This window comes from Balearica regulorum, chromosome 1 (genome assembly GCF_011004875.1).
Source record: "Balearica regulorum gibbericeps isolate bBalReg1 chromosome 1, bBalReg1.pri, whole genome shotgun sequence".
Lineage (NCBI taxonomy): Eukaryota > Metazoa > Chordata > Aves > Gruiformes > Gruidae > Balearica > Balearica regulorum.
In genome coordinates, this window is record NC_046184.1 from 4287796 (window position 1) to 4304664 (window position 16869).

Here is a 16869-nt window from a genome sequence, read left to right on the forward strand (position 1 = left end):
ACTTTGCAATAACACAATTACCTGGTGACCTCAGTATTAGTGGAAGTGATGGCACAGTGAAATGGTAACAAACATGCCTGAATAATAGACGGGGATGTTAGAAATACATTCTTTCTTCCTAACTTTTTCACTGCAACTGTTGTCAAACTCAGAAGAGTCTCATATTATTATCTCCTTTTTTTTTCCCCCCAAAATTAAGGTGCAGTTGGTAAATAATTGGAAATGCTGAATGCCCAAGGATTCAATAAGCTACCACAGATTTCTTAAGGAGTTATAAATACAGTCTAGAGAATTGTGATATAACACACAGGGAAAATAAAGTTTGGCATAAACACAGTCCTGCCCTCTGCCGATTGAATTCCTAAATCTGCTTCAAACTCCAGCATAACTCCAACTAAATAAGGGTCAGTGGCAGCTCATCATGGGACACATCTCTACGCTTGACTCCATTTCCCAAAAACCTCACAATTCAGCTATACTGATCATTTCTTCCCTCCTCAGCAGCAAGACGGACTCCTAAACCTGAAAAACCCCGACGGTTCTTAACGATCATTCAAATTCTGAGTGCAGAACTAACATGGGGTTTGGCATTGCCGTGCCACTGGGATTTGAAGTGGATTTCTTTGTGTGAGTTATATGGCTCATCCGATAGTATTTGCTCTTTGGTGTTAGGCCATCCTGCCGAAATAAAGTTTACTTTGTGTTTATTGTTGTTTGTCTCTATTTCCATGGTTTCGTGCACCTTCTTTAAAAGGGTTATTGCAGGGACCATCACAGAGACCTGCCGAACATCACACGCAGACTGTGAGATGAATGACTCCCATCTCATTCAGCTCAACTGGAAATTCCCCAGAGCAGGTCTGTGATCTCCCACCACCGCACAGCACTCAAAACTCCAGGGTTATCCCAATTGTGGGGGGACCCAAGACCCCACCAGCATCGCGGTCTCGCCCCGTCGCTGGACCCCCAAGGCACGTCAGGGATCGGATTCCTGACTTAAGGGGGGAAACAAAGCTCAGAGCATTGACGACGCTAGATGTGCACTGTGAAAACCAAAAGGAATTCGGGTTTCTTTGGGACCAAGGAAGCTGGGAGCCCAAGCTTCACACCCGTGATGAAAAATCGTGTATGCATTTAGCTGTCGTCTTTCTGCTCTTGCAGAATTCATCCCCAAATCCCACTTTGCTGCATCCTGCCCTGTTCTGCGAGCCAAAACAAGAAGCTACGAAGTCCGAGGTGTAGAAGTCCGAGGTGTAGGAAGTCCGAGGTGCAGGCAGGGCTCGGTCCCGCTGCACCCGGTAGGTAAAAGGGGGCTCAGCCGTGGCTCTGGCACCTTAATTAGGGCTGCAAGTGCAGGGGGAGGTCAGGAATCCGAACGGTTCCTTCATTCCCTCCTTTTCGGGATCAGACCTCCTTCCCCCAGCCCGCAGCTCCCGGCGATGGGCAGGGGGTAGGATGTGGGGCTCCCGCCCCAGTGCCATACTGGTGCGCACTGGGCGGAGCGGGAATGGCTGGGGGGGGGGGTAGAGGGGGTGCTGCGCCCTCCGCCCGCCGCCAGGGGGCAGTACAATGGCGGCACTGCCGCAGCGTTCTCGGCGCCCATTGGCCGAGCGGGGCGTGCGCGGCCGCCGCGGGGCGGGTGGGCGGTAGTGCGCAGGCGCGGCCGCCGTGCGAGGCGGATCTTCCCGGCTGCCTCAGCGGCCGGCTCATGGCGGCGGCGCGGTGACGGGTGAGCGGCGGGCGGTGGGCCCCGGCCGGTCGCGCCTTCCCGGAGGGGCAGCCTCGGGCTCCAAGGGGGTGTGGGGAGGCAGGGCGGAGCGGGAGACGGGCGGCTGTCCCCCCTCAGCGGCCTCGGTCGTGCGGCTGCTCCCCTCGGAGGGGTCTAGGCCCCTCAGCCCCCTCCCTGCGCGGCCCAGCTGCGTCCCAGGCCTCAGTCCCCTCAGCCCGCATGGGAGACGGAAATAACAGCCCGCTCTTTCTGTTGGCGTGGTAACGGCCCCTCTGCTTTACTCCCTTGTGCCTCCCCGGCTGTGGTTCCCCCTTCCCCTCCAGGCGCTGAGGCAGGAAGTCCCTTTCCCGCGATGGCAGCACCCTCCCTCTGTCCATACGCGTAGCATAGCGTACCCCAAGTGCATCATATCTGCCCCAGCATAGCTGCGCTCCTACTGCGTAAACTTTACTCGTCTGTGCCAGGTGGGAATTCTTGTAGTGCCGTGTCCTTGCCTGTTCCCGTATGCGTTATGGTGTTCCCTTGTATGTTCTAGCCCCTGTGCCCGTGTGTGTGATAACCCCCAATGAATGCAACCTACGCCATTTTCTTGCAGTGAACTCTGTTCTGCTGAGCCCTGGTTGTTCATATTCCACTCGAGGATTAATTGTAGGGTGTTTTTAAATTTTTGCTGTCCCACCTTTTAGAGTTGTAATACAGTTGCTGTCTGCTGCATCTGAGACTTTTCCCACAGGTTTAAATGCATGTAAGTTACATCTATAGCAACAGTCATCTCCTATATGTTGGGCAGATTCCTTCAGATAGATACAAGTATCTGTCAGATCTCTGGGATCAAGATCTTGCTGATGAGTCTGTAAACTTTCACTGCAAACTGTTAATGTCAGGTTTGATCCTGCAGTAAATTAAGAAGTTAAAGTTTTTGGGTGGAGATAGGCCTGGATTATACTATCAGAGACTAAATAATGAGTTTACAGGTTGCTCCACAGGTGATAGACCTCCCGTTACATTTATTTTCTTCTGTTTGTGTCATATGCAGTATCAGACAAAGTGATACATTTCATGTCATGTTACTGATCTTGTTACCCAGCTAATTATATATATATATGTGGTGTGTGTGTATGCATATATAAGCTCTCTATAGTAGAGAGGCTTTAAAATTTTGTGGAAATAGTTACTTAATAATATTCTAGTGAGTATATTTAGTATAAGAAAGATATTCCTTTACAGTGACATAAAAAATAATGAAATTTAAGATGTTTTTAAGGTCAGAAGAGACAATTCCTTTTTGTTTGATTTGGAAGTCTTGATGTTTGTGTGATATATAATGTTGAATTTCTTTGTGAACCTCAGAATACCAGTGTTGACTACAGCATAACTTCTTCAAAGCCTGAAATGATTGCTATCTGATGCTGCAAATGTAATTTTAGGAAGTTTCCAACACCTGTTAATGCTTGAACAGTATTCATTACCTTTCAAACAGTTACTTTTATACAGTCTTACTGTACTCATGTGTATCTGCTACTGGCCAGAAAAATGTTATGACTTTGAATTTTCTCTGGCTTTGGAAAAAAGATATATAAAGATATGGTATACAGTATGTATGTATTCAAACTATTAGCAAATAAGGCCTGGGCATAGGTTTGTTATGTCATCTGGATTTTTTTCTTTTGTCTTTTAGTTTTAAATTTAAGAGAAAATGTCACTTTACGATGACTTGGGAGTTGAGACCAGCGATTCTAAAACAGAAGGCTGGTCCAAGAATTTCAAACTACTACAGTCTCAATTGCAGGTGAAGAAAGCGGCTCTCACACAAGCAAAGGTATAGTCCCTTTGTATTTTTGCTTTCTATTATTCAAACTTCGTTTATGTTTAGAGCACTGAGGAAAGTTTGTGACCTTAGAATACTGATTTGGGGTAATTTTGCTAGGATTTGTCTGTGACTTTGTAGCAAGGAGCCTAGCAAAACTGAGGGGGGGGAAAGGTGAGATGTATGGTAAAGGGAGTCTTGCAAAATTAAAATTGGATGAAGAACTGATGTGTGTGCTGTAAACCTCAGATCTTTTAACTGGCAGAGCCAAAAGCTGATCTTCAAATCTAACTTTAAAGTTAATGAGATTAAGCTTTTTTTCCTTTTTTTTCTTAAGGGTGATATTGTGATTGATAGTTGGCAGTACTGACTGTTGGTCATTCTTAGCATTTTGCATCAGTTGTTATTTACATGTTTGCATCATTTTATGCTTGCTTGTTAAAAGGCTTTCGATGCTAAAGTGCAAATTGTTGTGCATTAGAAATTTTTGCGGAAAGTATTTCCAGTGTACATGGAAAGGAGGAGGAGTGCAGGCTAATTCCTTGGGCGTAAACTGTGACAGAGCCACTTTCTGTTCATGTGTGTGTTCTCTGTGGTGTATCGGTTCTAGAATAAGATTACTTAATTAAAAAAGTAGTAGTAGCATAGATGTTGAAAAGTAGGCACAGCATTTTTTCCATTGGAATTGCTCCTGATTTATGCTGCTAAAATTGAGGGCAGGATTTAGTTGATAATTGGAACAACCTGCATGAATGAAATCTGAATGGCTACTATATTAGATATATTCTTTGTCTACGTAACTAATATGCCGTGTATGCATAGACGAATAAAATTAGAAAATTCAAGAGTTCAGAATAGATTAATACATTTTATCAGATGATAAAATATGAAGAACAGTACATCTTCGGAAGAAGTCTGAGCCCCTTCTTAAAAAGAAACATTCACTTCAAACTCATCTGAAGAGATCATGTGAATTTTTAATGTGTTTTGTAAACCTAGGACCCATAACGTGTGAATATAAACCTAGGACCATTCAGCTGCCACTGTATGTTCTAGTGCATGCACAAGCAAAGTCTGATCTCACTTGCTTAAAAAACAGAAAGGTATGCACTGGTTTCACTGAAGCATTCTTTGAAATATTGCATCAGGTCTGTATTTGTGTAGCAGCTCTTTAACCATAGTTGGCAAGCATCTGTCTCGGAACTAAGCAGCCTTTGCCACCACTAAATCATGACATAAACTTTGTTATCCGCGTCAAGGTTCATTAGAAATGTTGAGAATTACTGTGTGTTGATAAACTGAAGAGAAATGATATACTGAGCTTTGCACAGTGAAGAATTTGAAACAGTGGTTTTCATTCTTTAAAAAAAAAAAATGGAGATACCAGCTGCAAGTATATAAAAGCAGCAGCTTTTTAGAAAACTATTTTGTTATCTTTTTTAGACATTTTGTGTTTTGGTGATTTTTCAGAGTCAGAGAACAAAACAAACAACAGTCCTTGCCCCAGTGATTGACCTGAAACGAGGTAGCTCTTCTGATGAGAGACAGATTGTGGACACACCACCTCATGTAGCAGCTGGGTTAAAGGTAAGACCAAGACAGCTAAAAAGTCCAGCTGTTAACAGATATTTTGGAATTGGAATTCTTTGACTGCAGTCTGGTTTTGGTTTTTTTCGTTGTCTTTCCTAGTGGTCAAAGAAGTGATCATTTTCTGAAATTGATTTCCTTTGCTCAGAGGTTCTTTAATTAATGAACTTTATACAGACGTCCATGTGACACAACATGGAATTACCAAGGTTAATGTGTAGTTAAAATAAAACAGTGTTTCTAGTGTATTTCTCCTGGACAGCTTCAAAGTACTTTGCAAGACAGCAATTTGGTCAGGTAAGTAATGAATGTAATTGTAATTGCACCAGTGTTGGAATGGCACCTGTGTAGCAATTACTTACTCCAACTTAAAAATAAAAGAAAAGCTACCTAACCTTTTAAAATAGATTTCTCATGGTAAGGAATCAAAAGAAACTATCTCCCTGAAACTTTTTCAAAGGTGATGGTTCTGAAATAGTTCCTTCAGATGTGAGAACAGTATGTGCACCTCTGTCGGTATTACATTAATAGCAGATGATGAAAAAGACTGATGAGATTGTGTGGGAGGACCCCTTGCAGATGGTTGCAACAGCAAGATACCTTAATACTTCTAGTAATGAGTTAATGGGTTTTGAAAAATCCTTGTCCATGTTGATTTGCTGCTGCTTTGGTTTTTGGCAGGGGGAGCGCATGGGGGTGATTCTTTCTTCATGGAAAAAATTGAGATGAGTGAAACGTTAGTTTTTAAGTAAAGCAAAGACTTCTTCTAGTACCAGTGGGATTAGGATATTGCCTGCCACTATAGAAGTTAGGAATAGAGTTTTGTGTTGTTGGGAGAGAGAAGGAAGCGTTAAATTCTTCCTGTCCAACTGGATGTTTCAGATCTCAGCTGAAAAAAATTCCTTTTTCTTTTTCGAGGATCCTGTACCTAGTGGTTTTTCTGCGGGAGATGTGTTGATTCCTTTGGCAGATGAGTATGATCCCATGTTTCCAAATGACTATGAAAAAGTGGTAAAACGTCAAAGAGAGGAACGACAGAGGCAACGTGAGCTGGAGAGGCAAAAAGAGATTGAAGAAAGAGAAAAGTAAGGCTTTTATTTAAACTCATGACATCTTGACAATTATGTAAAGAATAGACACATCAATTTGTTTAGTTTTATCCCTCTAAACAGTTTCAGGGAATTTCTTAAAGGTTTTGCGAAGAATACTGTTTGCTTGTAGAAACAAACACAATGTTTTAATTATTATGTTTCAATACTCTTGCTAAAATTGCTTAACAGTGCAAAAATTATAAGTTTTATCATATTTACAGCCTCTTTGGCTGAAAGACATGTTAAGTTTTTCTACATTTACTTTATTTCAATAGTAGCAGCACTATTTGGGTACTTCATGCATTATCAGACTTTGACCTTGCAAGTATTTTAGATTATTTTTTGTCAGTGTAACCTGACTACAGAAGTACCTTTCAACACTCAATGACAAACCAGCCTTTCTGCTTTTAAATGCTGCAAACTGATACATGAATGCATTCAATTTTAAAGATGTAGCTAGCACAGCCTTTGAGAGGGATAGTAACATTTTCTTTTATAATACTCTGTATTCAATTCAAGTAAGTTAGTTATGTATTTATTACTCCTTTGTCTCTGGACAAAAGAAAGTACTACTTATTTTTAATTACCTTAATTTCTTTCCCTGAAATAAGACATCTCTGTAATCATATTAAAGAAGTTTAATGCAGATTCAGTGTCCTATTGAAATAGGTGGTAAAACATCTGCCAGCCAGGCTATAAGATTACATTTCCTTGTTTTAAGTGAAATTAATAAGCCAGCTTCATCATGGTATGAATCCTCTAAAGTCTATGGAATTACCAGAGTGATATTCTGTTGCCGTGTTTAGATTGTAGAAATTAGTATTTCTAGTCCTTTGGAGTTCTCTGTCCTTTCCTCGGTTATATCTTTATTGTTCTGGTGGAGGAGGAACGCCTGAGGCTCTGTCATATCAGGCAAGATCTCAGAAATCTGGGCTGTCATTTCAACAGCTTCAGCATTGATTGCTGTTTAGTCATGCTCATAGTTGTTGTATATGTGCCAAGGGGGTAGTCTTTATATATAAACATTAGAGAGAGGAAGTGAAAAATACATAATACATTCTGATTTAAAATTGGGGAAACTGTCTCAGCCAAACCTGCATCAGATGTATGCTTTGTGATAACCTGAGTGTTTGAACAGAGTGTACACTTGTTTTAAATTCACCCTGTAGATATTCAGAAATTTTGTCTGGTTCCATAGTAGTGCTATTTTTAGCGTTTTGTAGCACAGTTTTGATGGCTGCGCTGGGAATGAGATGTGATTTATGCTCCAAGCTGTGCTTTTTAACTTTTTGGGAAAAATACTTTTTCTAAAGTATTAAAATGAATAATTTCATGATCACAATAAATAACAGATGAAGGGCAAACAGTTCTTGAAGCATTTCTCAGTTAAATGTTAAAAGTTTTAATAGACTTACCTGAATCTTATTTTAGTTGCCAAGCTAGCTTCTCAATAATCTGATCATTTAAGCATGATTTTTTTTTTTAATGGATTCAGTAAATGATACTACTCTGTATAGCCTGTGATGGTGAATTTAAAAGGGATTCTGTTCAAAGCAGAGTGATTGATTAATCAATTCCATCCAACACCTCTTCCATTGTAGCCATTCAGTTGCTGTAGTCAGTTTGGAGTAGATTTATTCAGATGCTTCCTCATTTCCATACATTCTCCTTGGCCGACTTGCAAGTGGGAAGTGATCTTGCTTTGGATCATCTTATATTTTACAAAAAATAGTCCATGAGGATAAAAGCAAAGAAAGTGAAAGGTATTTACTTACACCTTCATGGAAAACATTATAAAATGCCAATTAGAGTGTAACAGTATAATTCACACTGCAAAGGTGGTATCACAAAATACAGCAAAGAATTAACTCTGATGGTTTCTTATCCTAACTTACTGTGTCTCCTAGAAGACGTAAAGACAGGCATGAAGCCAGTGGGTTTTCAAGAAGACCAGATCCAGATTCTGACGAAGATGAAGATTATGAAAGGGAGAGACGAAAAAGAAGTAAGGGAGCTCTTCATGGTTTTGATGGGGAAAGAGGAGAAAAAGAGGGGGGGAGTGTTTCACAATCCTGTTCCTGTTTCATGGATTCTATATTTCTCTGCTCTCAGCTGAGAGGTATACTGTTATTTCTGAACCTTTAGAATAAAGCCAGCATTTTTTTACACCATAACTGTTGTAATGCAGAAAACTGTACTTTCTGTGGAGGCAGATAGCAACTAAATTAGTTGTGGAAAGACCTCTTTTTACATTAGTTTCTAGATATCTCTGTTTTAAGTTTCTGCATGGTGTAGGTTCCTGGAAAGAGGTGAGGCGTGAGATAAAATCAACCTATGAGAATCACTGTTGTTCACTATTAAAAGTTACTATTCCTGCATTTGTTATTTGAATGCCCTTAGAACTAGTTAGAAGATGTGGATCTGGGTGATGAGGTATGTCTTTGCACAAACAAAATTAAATATTACTCTCTTTCAGCAACAAAGTTACAGTAAATAATTCAGGTCTGTTATTTTAAAAAAGAAAATTTCTGACAAGGGACATTTAAAATACTTGCTGTGCCTTGGAAGTTTGGGACTACATTAGAATATTGCTCATTAAAATATGGAAGGCGCTTTGTTTTTACTGTTTTGAAAGTGTAGTTAATATTGAACAGAGTATCTTTTTCATTTAGTTTGAGCAGTTTTAGAACTGAAGGCTTGTTTCACTGTAGTCTTTAAATTTTAAATCCTGTGAAATATGTTTATGATAGACACAGTATATTGTACATCATTGCAGTCTGCTGTTGTCTCCCTCGATGTGCTTTTCATCAATTTCTAGTTCACTGCTGTTGAAACTTCAGACTGCTCTCTTGCTACTTTGCTATTGATAGAGATGTATGTTGAGAATTGGCTGGTAAGGAGCCAGCAACTGTGTTAAGATTCAGTGAAGCTATTCTGAGCAGCAGACCCTAATCATATGATTTTGGCCATAGGTATGGGAGGAGCTGCCATTGCACCACCCACTTCTCTTGTTGAGAAAGACAAAGAACGTAAGTACAGAAATCTTGTTCGCTAAAACCTAGCAGTGTTTTTTTTCTCACTCAACCTTCTAATTGGTTAACTCCTCCTGCCACTCTTCCCATATGGTGGCAGAAGAACCTATACTAGTTCTTTGTTGATGGAGGGCAGCTGTGGGGAACCTGCAATATTACTGTGTTTCACATCTCTGTTCTAAAGGATTCTTTTTGTATTGCTAGAGAAGTGGTTTAGCAAACTGGTCTGGTATAACCATGTTCAGTTACTCATTTCTGATGTGAAACAAGAAATGTTGCAGACAGGTTTCTCTGGGTAGACTAGAAACCTCCACAGCGTGGAGGAGGAATTTTTCCATTACCCTTTGCTTTATGAGGTACTTCACGAATATCTTTTCTGAAGGTGTTGTGCACTACAGGCAGAATTTTATAAGTTTTTGAGGGATATGGTATCCGCTAAAGAGATAGGTGTGCACTAGGGTTTCCCTCAGTGAAGATGGCTTGAAGGTTGCAATTGTCCACTAGATGGCATAATCTTGCTATGAGTATAAAAATTCCTTTTTTTTTTTTGCATGTCTAATTGCCTTAAATTTTTTAAATAGTGAACAATATGTTGTGTACATTAAAAATATTAAGGAAAAAAAGAATCCTATGCACACAAAATTTTCTTGGCAGTCCTGGCTTTATTTTTGAGAAAATTCAAATTTTAAAAAAAATGAAGCTTGGAGGAGTAAGTGAATGATATAATAGTGAAAGCATTTGAAGTGTGTAAACATTAAAACCAGAAAGAGATTGTTTTGAGTAAATAATTAAGAGCAATTGAGCAGTGTCAAGGAAAAGTAAATATAGGCTGGAAATGTTAGAAATATCCTGAGGAGGAGAGCTTTCAAAATGCAACATGATCTCACAAGGAAACCTTTGTAGACCTTGTTACTTGATGCTCAAAGCTAGGCTGGAAAAACCTGAGAAAATATTGCTGTAGCAGAAGTCCCCATGTCCAGTCCCTTTGCTGCTTAAATAGGGATTCTTTTTTTTCCTCGTATGACCGAAAAAAAAGAAAAACCTTTTCCCCAAACTTCACATATGACATTTTATTTGGTAAGATACAAGCACTGGTTCACAAGAAAATAATCTAAAATTAAGTCAGTTTAAAAGTCCTTAAGGACATTCAAAAGTGTATTCTGCATATTTCCTTTAGTGTTCAGTAGGCTTTTTTTTTTAAATGTTGCCATTTGACTTGTCAGTGGAAGGTAGTTTAATAATCTAATCAGTATGATTGAGATATGTATGTCTATATATAGATACAGATTTCTCAATATTTCCATCTCCCAGGAAAAGTTTCAGTTCAGAAATTATCAGTGAGATCTCTTAAGAATGTGTAAATACTTTGCTTTGAGTTGCATTCTTCCGTTTTAGTGGACTGATTTCTCTTTTGTGTAAATGTACAGTGTAATTTTTTTTACAGTCCTCAGGCCCGAAGCTGTGTGCATTGATCCATTTTTGTCATAATTCTGGTCCTGATGAATGGGGCTGTTAAGTTTGCTTGCCCTCTGTCTGGATAAACTCATTGTAGTGCTGGTGGCCTCTTAACGTTTCTTTTCTCCATTTGATAAGAGGTTAATAAATGCATTATAGACCTGTGGATACAAATCCATTGTATATCCAATGAGGAAAATCCAGAATAATTCAGATCTTGTTTCTGAGAGGGGGTGAGGTTAAAGCAGCATGTGCTAAGGAAACATTCTTCTGCTTTGGATTTATGTGGAACGCTTTTTTTTGTAATTTGTTAGTATTAAAGCAGAAAAAAATACAATTAGCAGATGAGGAGCTGTCTGTAAATGAGTTAGATTGAAGACATAATACTCAAGTGTTCATAACAAGTAGGTAGTTCATGCAAAGTATTTTAGTGAAGAAGCAAATGTCTCTTTTCTTCAGCTGTAGCATCATTTCCATTTGAAGAGGACTCGAGACCTCGGGCACCGTCTTCCAAAGCAGCTATTCCTCCTCCAGTGTATGATGAGCCAGAAAGACCTCGTTCCCCCACGGGACCTAGCAACTCTTTCCTTGCTAACATGGGGTAAATGATTGACTTATGCACGTTTTGTGGAAAAAAAAAAAAAAAGGTGGAATCCAAAAGTTAAAATAGTTTGTCAGTAGAGAAGAACACAACCCATTGCATGTATGTGGTTAGTCTGGGTGCATGTAGTTGTAACTGGCAGGATACAGAAAAAGCAGTGGATTTATTTGATCAAGAGAAATGCGTTTGAGGTGGTTGCATTCAAGGCAGTGCTTTTAAACGAGTTCTGAAGCCACATTCCGGTATAAAGTGTTTATGGCTTCTACAAGCCAAGCTAATGTAGTATGCAGGAAAACACAGATGGCATGTTAGTTCCTCTAGGTTTCTTTTCCAGTTTTGTCTTCTATTTGCTACGTACCAGTGAGCAAGTAATTTCAGCTCTGCTTTGTTTTTTCAAAATTGAAAGCATATTTGCATGAATGTGGCAGCTGTGGCTGCAAATCTGTCCGTTTACTTTCCTGCCTTGGATTAGCATTGTGTGTAATGCTTGTGTCACTACTGTGGTAACAAAGTGAAGTTGAATTTATAGTTAAAAATTACTTAGAGACCTCATTTGAAACGTGTAGTGGTTTGCTATGGCCCTCTTATCAATCACATCGGGTGTTGTGGAAATGAAGCCACAGTGTAGTCAAAACTGGTATCCAGGAGGAACACAGACTGAAAGTGTAGTGTATTACATTGTTACACTGCATTTCCATTTTGGACACAATTTTTCATGCTTTTCTTTTTATAGTAATGTGTTTTTTTAAAAAAAACACTGTCAGAAAAAGGATAACCACCTCTAGTTAGCAATATGCCGGGACCTTCACTTCACTATAGAAAATGCTAAAAATATGACCTGACTGACTGTGACGCACAATTGGCTACTGTTTATTCTGTGACTTAGTGTTTTAACCTTTCAGCATTACATAGCTGGACTTTTTGGCCTTTTTTTAATGTGTCTCTTTATATATACTAAAATTCTACTATATATTCTAAACATACTATACTTTCATATAGTATGTTTAGAAAATAGTCTTGTAGTCACTGGTCCTGCATTTTCTGCGTAGTCTTACGTGCCTGTTGGTACAATAGGGGTGACTAAGCATAGAGTATTTGCTGTGTAAACTACTATACCATGGCATGTCTTTTGTGTCTTGGCCTATCTAGCTATGGTCTCCAAAGAAATGTCAACATGCGTAGGTATATTTTGGTTCTAAATATTCATTCAGTGGGAATTTCAAAACCTGTCAGTGGAGATGTTTTTTGTAAGGTATTTATCAAAAAAAAAGGTACCTTTAAATAGCTTGGGAACTTTAATACCTCAGTGCGTTCTTGAAAATTCAGAAAGATGAGAAATGTTTAAATTAATACTGAGGATATCCAGATTTATTATAGGAACAGCTATCAAAGCCATGTACTCTGGAGCTTATGCCAACTTTGACCTAATAGATAGTGGAATCTGATCTGATGTGGGAAGTAGAGTATTCCACATCTGCCTTTTCTCTTAAGCTTTTGATATGAGCCACTGAGAAAGATAAGAATCTGGACTAAATAGACGTTGGTCTAATCTGTTGTATGATTTATCAGCAGCCTGATGTAGTGAAAGATGTCTCTGCCCATGGCAGAGGAGCTGGTTTAGCTGATCTTTAAAAGGTCTTTTCCAACCCAGAACATTCTATAGAATATACGATGCTGACTTGCACTGCTAATGGAAGTTGAGTGGTATTTGGAAAAGTATGAACAATTTCTAGTCAACTTCTCCAACAGCTTTTATATCTGTAATTCAGGGGTAACACACTTCATCTTCTCTGGGTGCTGGGAAATTGCTAGGTTGTAAAGTTGTGTAGAAGCTCTTATGTTTTCAGTCTCTGTAATGACATTTAGGAGGTAAAGTATTTGAGCACTCAAGAGAAATGCAATGTTAATGTTTTTTGTAAGAAGCCTTTACTAACTGATGCTTTTTCTCTTTGCAGAGGGACAGTAGCTCATAAAATCATGCAGAAGTATGGTTTCAGAGAGGGCCAGGGACTGGGAAAGCATGAACAGGGGCTTAGCACAGCACTGTCAGTGGAGAAAACAAGCAAGAGGGGTGGCAAGATCATTGTTGGCGAGTCTACAGAGAAAGGTAATGTTGTCCCACACCAATAAGTTTGTGAAATGTGCTCAGGGAAATATAATAGTTCAGGCTCAGTGGAAGCTCCTAGACCTTTTGTTTACCATCTGTCCTTGCAGAAAATACTAGTTAGAGTTGGAAGAATGACTCGTGTTCCTTCTTGTGGAAATTGATCTTTTTTATCTTTTTTTTAAAGTGGTCCTCTATTAATTACTTTTTCTCCTCCTTTTCCCCCATCAGTTGTCCTCCTCGCATTTCCCTGCTGTTTTCTGATCTAAGGGCAACATCTAGGCTTACCGGAACTGCACCTCTCCCTGAGCACAAGTGTTGGAAGTCAGGAGATCTGATTTTTAGTTCTTAGGGGATCTGATACAGATATGAACTTATGAATAGTTTCCCTCAAAGAAGTAGCATGTTGTCAGTGCTCTAGCTTAATTCACGTTCTGTAGCAGTGATTTTTCTGCTGCTTGTTCTTCCGCATAGCTACAAGTTCTGAATAACTATTCCTCACCAATATGATGTTATGTATATGATGTATATGTAGTTACATTTTGTGGCTTTTATTCCGTTGTTTGATAACAGTAAGATTCTGATAAAAGCCCTCATATAAAGTTTGAATGAGCTTTTATCTTAAATTATTCCTTGATTCACTGTGCTATTCTTCATAGCAGAAACGGGCAAGAAAGCGGATTCTAACCCCTTGACCGAGATACTGAAATGCCCGACTAAAGTGGTCTTACTAAGGGTAAGTTGGGAGTGAGGGAACATGTCTTGATATTTGCAGCATATGTGATTGGTTGAAGTGTTTAAACCCGTGTTCCTGTTACAATGACTCCGTACAGTTCAAACAGTTCTGGCCTGCAGCTCCCTGGTGCTTTGTGTTGTGCAGGAAATATTTGTCTTCCTGAGATACAAGTTGTGACTGTGAATCAACACTGCTTTCAGATTTTACAGTTACCTTGTCCTAGTACTAAGGAGCTGTCTCCTCCTGTGGCTCTTGACTGGTGAACAGAAGCTTAAAGTATTTGTGGTTGCAGTTGCATGCATCTGCGATTTGCCTACATAATTGTCTGTACAGACTACATCCAGTGAGTTAGGTTTGTTCTTTTAAATTTCAGAACATGGTAGGTGCTGGGGAAGTGGATGAAGATCTAGAAGTTGAAACTAAGGAAGAATGCGAAAAATATGGCAAGGTTGGGAAATGTGTCATCTTTGAGGTAAGAGATAATCTCTCTTTGGCTGCTCTGAAAGTAAACTGGGCACTTGTCCCTCACAACTGGCTTGTTACTGCCTTAGAGAAGGGACATAGATTAGAAGATTTTGCAGGGTCCCTTGCTGTGTTGTGATTCTGTATTTTCCATATCTGTGAGATGCAAACTTTTAATGTCAGACACTGGGCAAAAATCTCTGGGTATTGTGTTTCTGGAACCTTTTTCTTGTGTTTTCTTCACTGCTTTTGTGAAGAACAGCAATTTAAAACAGTATTTTTGCTACTGGTCTATTTACTTCTGAGTTTGGGAAATTTTTGTTTTGTTTCAGATTCCTGGTGCCCCTGATGATGAAGCTGTAAGAATATTTTTAGAGTTTGAACGGGTTGAATCTGCCATCAAAGGTAGGATACTAAATTGTGTCCTGTGAACTTCAGAGTTAACTTCTGTAGAGAGATTAAACAGTTTCACTGATTGGACTGTTTAGCTAAAGAAATGTTTATTTTATTGAATTGCTGCTTGCTGACCTGTTCTTGGTTTTGATTCCAGCTGTTGTGGATCTCAATGGAAGATACTTTGGAGGCAGAGTCGTGAAGGCTTGTTTCTACAACCTGGACAAGTTCAGAGTACTGGATCTGGCAGAGCAAGTTTGATTTTAAAAATCTAGCTCAAGGTGTCACTGTTTTGGCAATCATGTTTTCAGCGGTAGGCTGGGAATAAAGAAGAGAAAAGTAGCTTTCCTAGCAAACTGGAAACAAGCCTCATTGAATGGATTTTTCGCATTCGTTGTGACTTAACATTTTTTGTAATATAAAGCCCTTTGAAAGTAAGATTCACGTCTGTGTGTTTTTGAATTGCACAATTCTGCTTACTGCTCTGGGGATCCTGGTTTTTTGACCTTTCAGATGACTTTGTTCTTTTGAAAACCCACTGCTGAGGAGATGCTTTGTCTGTATTCCTGCTTTCCTTGTTCTGATGCTTCATCATGGAGACCCTGTGCTGCATCCACAATAAGTGGGAAGCTTTGGAAAAGAACTATGTGCTATCATGCTTCTCTTCCCTAATGGTATCTCTCAGAGTTACGGCCTTGCTCTCGTAAGTCCTCCGTCTGCACACCAGAGTGATTTGGGGTCGTTGGACAGTTGGCAGCTAGTTTGTTCTCTCCTGACTCCAGGACAATACTTTCTATGCCAGAATGGAGACTAAAGTAACAAGGAATGAGTCTGTCTTTCTTCCCAAATCCAAAGAAAATACACATTTAACCCAGGGAAGTGGAAAGAGGAAGGAATTGAAAATGTTTAGCCATTTGAATCAGAATGAGTGAACTGTTAGCAGGAGCTCTGTGCTGTCAGGAAGCCTTTGCTAGAAATATCCAGGGTTAACTGATCACAGATCGTTACTGAAATGCTATAGGTAGAGCTGAGGGAAACTCATTCTTATATCTGGCCAGCTATCAGATTCTCACTACCTTTAATGTCACGTGTTGGTAATTGACTTTTTAATTGATCCATACCTGGCATTTGCGTGTGCTCTCTGTGTTTCTGTATTTGAAGTCAAATAACATCAGGGTTGGGCTCTTTTGGTTTTTTTGACAAGGTGTGCCAGTGGAAGTTTTCAAAGTAGGAGGCAATGGAATAAAATTCTTATATGAAATTCTGAAGAGTTAACAAACTAAACTACTAAACACTACAATTCTTTTTTTTTTTTTTCCTAATCTGATGTAAAATAATACATAGCACTCTGCTCCTGATTTTATGTTTGTTTTTTGTTTGGGAACAGTATGTGACAAAAAGTTGGCAAGAGGTGGCTATGCAATGATGGCAGTTGTCTCTGTGCTCCATTGCACCTAGAATTGTACGGATATTAAAATGGAAGTGAGCTCTGAGGGCATTTTAGCTGTTTGAAAGCTGATGCTGGATGTCTTTTTCCTGTTACACACATGTATTGGGGGGAGGGGGTATAGACCTGTAGTTGATCAACGCTGTGAATATCTCCAGTCATTGCCCTTTTATTAAGTTTTGGCTGCAGATCTATATGACAAACCCTTGGTCTTGTGTTTTGCTTATTTTGTCCGCTTGTGTTCCACCAACCTCTGTACAAACATTTGCTTGTAAAACAGAAAACGATTTTTAAAAAAACCAAACTTGTATTTTACCTACTGTGTGTTGGCTTCCTTACTGTCCTTTTCTGTTGCACAAGGCCTTCCCAGAGTCACTCACTTCTACGCCACGTGTGCCGCTGTTGGCAATCGGTGTAATCCACCA

At 39.6% G+C, this 16869-nt stretch overlaps 1 protein-coding gene across 4 annotated transcripts; it reads left to right on the forward strand.

The window, feature by feature from the left end:
• The first annotated feature begins 1652 nt into the window (after positions 1-1652).
• On the forward strand, positions 1653-16187 carry RBM17 (RNA binding motif protein 17). Of its 4 annotated transcripts, none has more exons than XM_075760360.1 (12): positions 1653-1729; positions 3408-3548; positions 5007-5123; positions 6042-6208; positions 8122-8219; positions 9187-9243; positions 11161-11302; positions 13258-13409; positions 14066-14142; positions 14516-14614; positions 14937-15009; positions 15155-16187. In XM_075760360.1, exons 2-12 carry the CDS (start codon positions 3426-3428, stop codon positions 15256-15258), a joined length of 1209 nt encoding a protein of 402 aa, XP_075616475.1. In that variant the 5' UTR covers positions 1653-1729; positions 3408-3425; the 3' UTR covers positions 15259-16187. The 4 variants fall into 4 exon arrangements, with proteins under 4 accessions (XP_075616475.1, XP_075616637.1, XP_075616706.1 ...); XM_075760522.1 differs by having other exon boundaries at positions 14069-14142; XM_075760591.1 differs by having other exon boundaries at positions 1702-2193; positions 14069-14142.
• The last annotated feature ends 682 nt before the right edge of the window (positions 16188-16869 follow it).

Excerpts from the sequence above, each read along its gene's own strand:
- RBM17 (XM_075760360.1), top strand. The coding sequence starts at position 3,426 with ATGTCACTTTACGATGACTTGGGAGTTGAGACCAGCGATTCTAAAACA. Across the intron at positions 6,209-8,121 it reads GAGATTGAAGAAAGAGAAAA|AAGACGTAAAGACAGGCATG; the intron begins GTAAGGCTTTTA and ends TGTGTCTCCTAG. Across the intron at positions 15,010-15,154 it reads GGTTGAATCTGCCATCAAAG|CTGTTGTGGATCTCAATGGA; the intron begins GTAGGATACTAA and ends TTTTGATTCCAG.